The sequence below is a fragment of the Meles meles genome, chromosome 6 (genome assembly GCF_922984935.1).
Source record: "Meles meles chromosome 6, mMelMel3.1 paternal haplotype, whole genome shotgun sequence".
NCBI lineage: Eukaryota > Metazoa > Chordata > Mammalia > Carnivora > Mustelidae > Meles > Meles meles.
Window position 1 is genome coordinate 150,523,996 of NC_060071.1, and position 8,900 is coordinate 150,532,895.

General features: G+C 67.6%; 1 protein-coding gene across 1 annotated transcript in view; it reads right to left on the reverse strand.

The window, feature by feature from the left end:
• AHNAK2 (AHNAK nucleoprotein 2) overlaps positions 1-8,029 on the reverse strand; it is a 29,149-nt gene extending 21,120 nt beyond the window's left edge. Inside the window, exons 1-4 of the mRNA XM_046007908.1 lie at positions 7,864-8,029; positions 7,285-7,459; positions 6,082-6,209; positions 4,799-4,927 (exon numbers count right to left, since the gene is read on the reverse strand). Coding sequence (XP_045863864.1) covers positions 4,799-4,927; positions 6,082-6,209; positions 7,285-7,459; positions 7,864-8,029 — 598 coding nt within the window. The remainder of the gene's footprint in view (positions 1-4,798; positions 4,928-6,081; positions 6,210-7,284; positions 7,460-7,863) is intronic.
• Between the last annotated feature and the right edge of the window lie 871 nt (positions 8,030-8,900).

An 8,900-nucleotide genomic window follows, 5' to 3' on the forward strand; every position in this document is an offset into this window, starting at 1 on the left:
GGAACTGGTCTACGGTAACTTGAAGAGCTTCTGCTCATCAAAAGGCAGCGTCAGGGAGTCGGCCACGGGCCGTGCGCTGGGCAGGGCCACGCAACACGCCTAACTGAACTGAAGCCTCCTGCCTGGAAAGTACGAAGATTTCTTGCCAGCCAAAAGGAAAAGACCAGCAACCCAACAGGAAAATGGGCAAGAAAACCTTGGAAAGGCAACTCACCAAAGAAGACATCTAGGGGTCAATTAGCATCTGAGCGCAGCGTGCTGGGTCACGGGGACAAGGCCAGGAGAACCCCGCGCAGAGACGCCTCCGCCCGCAGGCCTAGGCCCCACCCCAGACCAGACCCCCCTCCGCGCCACCCCCACTCCCACACTCGCACAGGAACGGAGGAGAGGACCGAGGCTGACCTGCTGCTGGCTGCTGTCTAGCGTGGGGGGGCGGACCACGGAACACCCGTCCTGAGGCGCGTGTGGGGTGACCTGGCACGACCACTTGGGGAAAGAGCCTGGTACGTCTCCTGGAAGCTGAGTGCTTCCACTCTACTGCCTAGAGCTCTGTACCCGCCCACACGACTGACAAAATGCACTCCCCAAAGGCAGGTACAGAAGTGCCCATCTGTGGGCGCCAGGGCGCTCAGTGGGTGAAGCGACCGCCTTCCGCGCAGGTCATGATCAGGGGTGCTGCTCGGCGGGGAGCCCGCTTCTCCCTCTGCCCCTCCCCCTGCTTGTGCTCACGCGTGGTCTCGCTCCCCCCCCCGTTCAAATTTGTACAACTTGTACTCTTTTCAAGAAAGAATTTTTGAAATTCTCCATGATACTGAAATGAGGAAATGGTCAGCTTCATGCCAACGAGTCCGAACATCCCGACGAACTAGACGGATCTGTCGGGAAGCGCGGGGCCAGGGCGGCTCGAGGAGAAGTGGGCCTTGGGCATGGTTCCATCCCAACCCGACAGTCACATCCAGTTCACGCCTCTCCACAGACACGACTCCAGCCTGACTTCCCGGAACCCGGCCACATGTTCCACGAAGACACAGCAGGGAGGGACACCAGCTCTGGCACACGGGCCGGGGCTGAGGGACGCCGTCCCTGCTAAGGCCCACACTGCCGGTGATGAGGGGACGAAGCCCCTGGCCACCGCAGCCAGCAGGGCGCCAAGTGGGAGGAGCGAGTCCCTGCGCCAGGGGTGGGCACCCAGCCTGGGGGACTGGGCAGGTCCCTGTCCCTGCAGAGCAGATAGGGGAGGCCCAGTCCCCACAGGAGTGTGGCTTGGGTGACTACTCTCTGGCCAAGCTGCTGTGTGACCCCGAACAAACCTGTCCCTTCTCCAGGCCTTGATTTCCCTAGGGACGTCTGAGGGACACTGTGCCCAACCAGAAGCCCCAGGGGGACTGTCAAGTCCCAATGGACAGTTGGGAGCAAGTCCCTCCCTCTGATCCCAGACCTCGCCTCTTCCCCCCGGGAGCCGGCTCCCCTGTTCGGCAGCTAAAGACAATGACAGCGGACCCCACTCTGCTGCCTCAGTTTCCCTCCAATTCTGCCCAGGCCTGTACCCCCAGCCCACGGTGGGTGTGCTGTGTAAGCAGTGAGACAAGAGAGCCCGGCCTGGAGGAGGGGAAGCCTCTTGCTTGAGGCGGCTCACCCCAGGGGGGCGGTGCAGGCGAGGGCTGAGTCCCAAAGAGGTGGGGCGCACCGCCAGCGGGCAGGGACAGCAGTGGGGGCTGCGTGGAGGAGGGTCGGGTTTGGGGTGGGGCCTAGGCCGGCAGGTGGAGGGGCTCAGGCAGCCGCACCAGCAGAGGGGCTTGGAGAGGGCTGCCAAGCTCCCCCGCCTGCCCAGAGACCCGGCCGCCCGCCCTGGCCCGTGCTCCGCAGCCAGCCGGCCGCAGCGCTTCTGTGAGTCAGACAACAAAACAAGGGCGGGTGACCGCCCTCTCCCGGCGGGCAGGCAGGCGTGTTCCCCACCCCGTCCCGCCCCCCACCCCCGCTGGCCCCGGGAAAGGGGACCCCAGGCAGGGCCTCCAGCTAGGCGCCCCGTGCCAGGGAACTGGGGGGCGGGAGGCCCCACACCACAGTGGAAGCGTCCGTGGTGGGGCAGGGAGCCCCGGCCCCGAGAACTGCACCCCCAGATCTACTCCAGAGGTGTCTCGGGCGTCGAGGCCAAAGTGCTGCCAGTGTGGAGGCAGGGCCACACCCTGCGCCGGGGGTCCCCGCTGGCCCTGCTCCAGCCGCCAGCCCCGCTGTGGCCCCCCGCTCCGTGCCCCTCGCCCACCGTGGGGCGAACAGCAGGCTCCGGGAGGCGGCGGGACCTGCTCCGCACTCGGTTCCCCGAGGCCACAGCACTAGGAGGACGCAGGCTGTGATGCAAGCGCTGGGCCCTTTGTGCCCCCCTCGGGCAGGACGGCCACTGGCCAGCGCCTGGCCCAGGACACACAAACAGGAAGGAGGAAATCCTGCCCGCCTGCTGCGGGGCCAAGCTGCCCGGAGCCTGCCAGCCTCGGACCTGCTCCCTGGGGAAGGAGGAGGAGGCACCCCAGGACCACCCACGGCATTGTCCCATCTGTCCCCATTAGCCAAGGCCCCTGGCCCGCCCCCCCCCCCCGCCATGAGCGCAGGGCCGGTGACCCACCAGCCTGACCCGGCCCCCTGCCCGCTGCGGCCCCCCAGACAGGCTCTGCAGGCAGCCGGGGCGGTCGCCTCGGATAATGACTGATGACCAACCAAAGCCCCACCTGGCAAAGGAGGATGGGGGCTTTCCACACGCCCTGTCCCACTCCTCGGCGCAGCCCCTCACCCTGACCCTTCAAGGCCTCAGACGCTACTGCCGTGTCCAGCGCCCACCGGGGCTGGCATGAGGGCTCAGGCCTTATGCACCCTGGGGGGCAGCGCCCGAGCCCTTCCGGTGAGGGACGAGGGTCCACTCCTCAGACCACGGGAATGTTCTGGGGCAGGGTCTCAGGGAAGCGCGTCTGGAGAGAGGGCAGAGCCAAGGTGGGAGGTGTGCGGACTGGGGGCCAGGCGGAGATGGGGCAGCAAGGGGGGCGCCGGCCCAGGACGCCCCCCACCCCGCCTCACCCGGGGGCTCTAGGCTGGCCCGGGGACTCCTCTGCCAGCCCCTGGCCAGAGCAGGCCGCCTGTGGTGGGGCCGTCTTCCATAAACCAGACCCGAGTGTGCGTGGACCCCGGCGGCCCTGCAGGGTGGGCACGTGTGCATGTCGCCAGGGCAATGGCGGGCCTGGGGGACTGTGAGGCGGCAGGCAGGAGAGCTGCAGATGGGGACCCTGATGGTGGCTTGAGAGGTACAGTGTGTGTGTGTGCGCGCGCGTGCATGCGTGCGCGTGTGTGTGTGCGCGCACCCACGAGGGCGTGTGTGTGGACCCGTGGGCCTGGGCCCGGGCCCCTCCCTGGAGCTCCCGCGCACAGTCCCGGACGGGCCCCCCCTGCTCTCCCAGGCTGCCCAGGGAGCCGTGGGGGCGGGAGCCCGTGAGGCAGGCTCCCCGCTCAGGGGACGCTGGCCTTGGGCTTGGAGCCCAGTGCCCACACAGGCGCGCAGCACGCTCAGACCTCGCCCCGTCCTGGAACCGCAGGAGGAAAGTGCTGGGCTCGGCTGACGGTCATGAGACCTTCAGACTTCCCAGAGCGGCAACCACAGGCGGCACGGGCCTGCCTCCCCTCCCCGCCCCCTTCCCGGAGCTCTCAAGGTAACTCTGGCTTTCGGAGGCCAGCCCAGCTCCCGCTGTCTCCAAGGCCCTAGCCTGGCTGCCTAGGCCTGGCGGGGAGGGTTGCCGCCCCCCCACGCCCGCTCCCACTGCTGCCCGGGCTGCACCAGGACACATCCACAGCAGCCGGGCGTCACTCCCGGATGCCGACCCACCCGCAGCTGCCTGGGCCCAGGCTTTCCCCAACCCCCAGCCCCGGCACTTCTCACCTGTGGCTTCCCCTGCCGACACACAGGCCCGGCACGGCCACCTTGCCGTCACTTCCCCTTGGTCCCTAGCACTCAGAGCCCCGCACACAGTAGGTGCATAATAAATGCTGGCGCAGAGAGCAGACGGGAAGGGAAGGGAAGGAGCAGGGCAGATCTCCAGGAAAGGGGCAAGCCCCACCCAGCCTGAGGGTGCGACCGAGCTGTGGAACCGGGAGGGCAGCCATGGGCTTAGCGCGTCTCCTTCTGTACCGGGAGAAACTAAGGCGGGCATGCCCGCCTACCCCCGCCAGAGGGCCCAGCAGCCAAAAGGAAAGGCCTCACGCTCCTGCCCATCCCAGATGCACCAGTGGGCCTGGGCCTGTTCCTCTGAGCTGAAAAACCCATGAAAAACCCATACCCCAGACGTCCTGCCTACCTGTCACGGGCCACCTGCCCTGAACCTGGGCTCCCCAGACCTTTAGGGCCCTCAGCGCACCAAACAAGGACAGCGGGCATCCCCAGAGGAGCCCTGCCCAGCCACATGGTCCCACCTCGGGGATGTGCCTACCTGGGACTTCAGGGGCTGTGCTGGAGCCCTTGGCCCCCAGGAACTGAAGGCCTGTCCCTCCAGCATGGGCTCGGGCTGAGGCAGGGTGGAGGGTCGGGGAGATGACAGCCTGGCTTAGCCCACAGCTTGAGCCCCCCCACCCAGCCCCCACAGGCCTCCTGGGTGGTGAGGTGGGCAGGCACACAAGGGCTGAACCCGGGAAGGGGACTGGCAACCGGGGGCTGGCACTGGGCACATGGGCCTGGGAGCTGCGGACAGGGGGCAGGGGGCAGGGGCTGCAGGCAGTGGGCCGTGGGCAGGTGCAGGGACAGAGGACAGCTGCAGTGGCTTACCCAGGTCGATGTCCTCCCAACTTGCCCAGAAGTGAAGATCCCAGCTGAGCTCCGTCCGCCGCCCTCCCAGGTCCCTCCCCTCCACAGCCCACACTCCAAGGCCCGCCCTGGCCTCCTCTTCAGGCAGGCCTGGAGCCCCGCCAAGCCCCCCCCCCCCCCGCCCCAGCAGAGGGATGGGCAGCCCCTTCACAGGCCCAGAGCTGGGCCAGGGCCCGCCCCCAGCAGCTTCAAGGAGCTGGGGAGCCCGTTCCCCCCTAGATTGCACCCCCCCCTCCGCCCAAGCAGCTGACTGGGAAAGGAAACGCCCGCCTGTCTTGGGATGTCTGAGTCACCAGCACCCGCCAGCGCAGTCCAGTCCAGTCCTGCTGTGTAGACAGGTAGGCAGGCCCAGATGTCAGATAGGATCCCCCCGCCCCAGCCGGGCTGTTCATGGGTCCCGCGCCTCAGTTTCCCCGTACGTGCGGGAACAGAAGCTTGGGGCTGGCCAGGCTAGGGGTGCAGGGAAGGGGAGGCACGGCCCCAGGGGTAGATAGGCCCTCCCAAGGCAGTCCTGCGATGGGCACTCATCGTGACTCCATCTGGGGCGCGAGGGGGACACAGTCCCTTGGGCTCTGTGGAGACCCCTGCGCGGGGCACAGCCAGCCCTTTCCGCTGCACAGACCAGCAAGGCCAGAGCAGGGCCGGCCCAAGCCCGCTCATGGCCCGGGCCACTGGGTGCCCTCAGGGAAGCCCTGCTCATCCGTCATGTCCCTCGGGGGCAGCCTGACCCCGCACATGTCCCTCAGGGTTCCCCTTCCAGCCCCTCAGCCCAAACTCAGCAGCTACCACTTCCCAAAGCACCAGGGCCTCTGCTGAGCCAGGTGGGGCAGGCCCTGGAACCTGCATTTCTAACCCCCTCCCCAGTCATGGGGCTCGAGTGCGTGCCGAGGAGCGCGGCCTCTGAGTCATCCGCTCCCTGGAGCACTGCCCACCTGGCCTGTTACCTCTCGTCCCCCACCCTGCTGACCCCCAAGACTCAGCCCCAACCCTAGCGGCCCAGGCGGACGGTGGGAGGAGGCAGACTCCTGCTCCTAAGCCCGGCCCCGCCCAGCAGCCCCGGCAGGCCCGGGCAGGCCCCCGCAGGCTGTGCCACCAGCAGACCCCTCACTGGGTCCCGGAGCTGCCCCGCCCTGCACCCCACGAGCAGTCAGAGCCAGCCCACACAGTGGAGGAGCCCGGCCTGGGGCTCCAGGGCAATGAGGGGTCCGGCCCAGCCCTGGGGAGGTGGTGGCGGACGGCTGCACCCTGGCCAGGATCTGCAAGGCAGCTGCGGGCCGCGGGCTCTGGGGACCGCCGAGGGCAGCAGGCCCCGAGCCGGGACACGAGCAGCCGGGAGCAGCTGGAGGTGGGGACAGTGAGGCAGGACACCTGGCTGCCGGGTGAGGAGAAGGCTCTGGCCAGTCTGGGTCAGCGGACCCTCTTGGCTCAGTGCGGATCCACCGGCCAGGAAGGAGGGACGGTACCCAGGCCTTTCCCAGCCTCTCCCTCTCTAAAGATTTAACGGTCACAAACGACTCTATTTACAGTGAGTTGGGAAAGCTGGCCAAGCCTGCTGGCCGGTGACCTCACCCCCTCCCACAGCCCCAGATGGTGCGGGCCTGGGAACTGTTTACTGCCTGACACCCAGCGGGCCCGTCCCCTCCCCCAGGGCAGGGCTGAGCCCCATTGGAAGGGAGACTGCTGCTGGTCCCGAGCAGGGCCACCCCCCTCCCTCCCTCCCAAGCCCAGGGGCCCCAAACCCACAGAACCCCATCATCCCCCTCTCTGCGGACTCCACCACCCTCCACTTCTCTTGCCACCGGCCTTTTGGCCTTGGAGCGCTGAGGTGGCCTGGGCTGGACCTCACCTCGCACCGCCAGAGGGAGGCGAGGCCGGATCCTCCCCACTCTCCACTCCTCAGCCTGCAGGCTGGGACCTGTCCTCCGGCCCCACCCTCCCCTGAGACGGGGCTCTGCTCCCTGGCTTGCACAGATCCCTTCCAGACTCGCTGGGAGGGCACGTTCCCAGCCTGGCTTCCCCCACGGCAGCTAGCGCCCGCAGCCCATAGCAAGCGCTGTGTGCTCATGGCCACCCCGCCGATGGGCGATGGGGGCTAGCAGCACCAGCAGAGGGGCAGGCCGGCCGGGAGCCCTGGGAAGGCACAGAGTCAGGCCCGGGGCTCGGGCTCTGGGTCCAGTCTGGGAGCTTGTAGGGGCAAGAGTTGGGGGCTGCCTGTCCTCCCTTGCCCTTGAGCTGGTGTCTAGTCCCACGGGGGTCAGACCTGGCTCTCCAGCACGCAGGGTCCCCGGGGCAAGGCTCTACCCACTGGTCTCAGCCCCCGAGGGCCCCACACAGCCTGGTGGGGTGGGCGGGCCGGTGCCAGGCCGACTGCTGGGTGTCCGCCGACCCGCCACACCACAGATGCTGAGATCGAGGCCATCTAGCATGTGCCAACCAAGACCCACTACCCAGGCTGTTGTAGCTCAAAGCCGCGGGCACCCCGGGCTCCAGCTCGAGTCAGCACGGGCAGGCCCAGGGCCAGCTGACAGTGAATCAGCTGGGGAGCCGCCAGGGCCGAGCGTGGCGTTCCTGGGAGACGCGTCATGGAGGAGCCCTGGGGGCTGGAGCCGCCGAGGGTAAGGCCTGCCAGAGAGGGAGCTGCCCCTCGAGCCAGCGGTCCCGTGGCCAAGTGCCTAAGGGGGCCCCTCCTCGTCCCCACCCCAGGAGGGGCCCAGCAAGGCTGGCAGCTCTTGGGAAACATGGGCCTCGACCAGAGACAGAGGCGCAGGGCTGGGTGGCGGGACAGAGCTTGGGACAGGTGGCCCGTGGTCTAACCGCCACTTCGGGCAGCAGCCCGCCAGGGGCCGGAGCCCCAAACAACGGAGACATGACCTGGCCAGAGGTGGGCTGAGTCCCCGCCACTCCCCCCACACCCCACAAGATGCCAGTACCCGGCAGGTGAGGCCCAGACAAGGACCCCAGGTGGTCCTGTCCCCGGCTGCTCCCCAGAGAACCTCAAGTGTCCTCTTGGCAGTGGACACCCACACCCGGGGCCGTGTCCAGGCAGGAGTGCTGCTTGCCGCTTGTGGGCCCCTCTCGGGATTCCCCAGACCCCAGTGGGGGCCAGGAGGCCTCCAACAGGCCTCTGCTCTCGGCCTGCTCTCCGTCAGGCTCCTGGGTCCCTCCCCAAAGCTTTGTGGACAGGTGGCCCATGCCGCCCACTCCCCCTCATACGCACACTGGGGTCAGCACAGGGTAGGAAGCAGGGTGGGACCCCGAGACCCCGTACCCCACATGCCGCCCCCTATCCCAGCCCCTCAGGCCTTTCCATTTGAGAAAGTGCCTCAAACTAGTAAATATTTACCCCAGCAAGGCGGACCCTTGGCTCCCGGCCACCTGTGGCTTCCAAAGAAAGACAGAGGGAAGCCTGGAGTAGGGGCAGAGCCGCAGGCCCCGACTCCGGCAGGCCCCGACGCCGGCAGAAAGTGCCCCCGCCCTTCGAGGGGGCTGTGGGGGGCATGTCAGGGAGGTCAAGGTCACACAGCCAGGTCTCACTATGCACCCAGCTACGCACTCCTACCCTGGCTCTCCCCACTTCCCTGCCCAGCCCTCTGACCCTCCATTTTCTCCTCCTCTGCCTGGCCTCAACTCTCCCCATGCAGACTGCCCGGAACAAACCTCACTCCTGACAGCTGACCCTGCCTCTCTACCCTTCACCCCTACCCTGTCCCCAGACCCATCCCGTTAATCTGCTTGTCCTCCAGACAAAGCTCTCCCCAGCCCTCTTGCACTCCTCTGTTCTCCCTACCACGTGCACCTTCCTCCGGGAAGCCCTCCCTGACTCCTCTGCATGCCGGCGGTTGGACAAATGGCAGAAGCCGTGCCTGACTCACCTTACCTGAACAAACAATGGTATGCTGTCTTCCTGTGTGACCTCCCAAGGGTCAGGGCCCCTGACAAGGCCCTGAGTGTAGGACCCAAGCCCCCCACCCCTGGGGACATCCGGGCTTTCACTGGAGTGAGAATCAGGCCTCCAGATGGCTAATGCTCAGGTCCTTCCCCGGACACCTCCACTCCCCAGCCT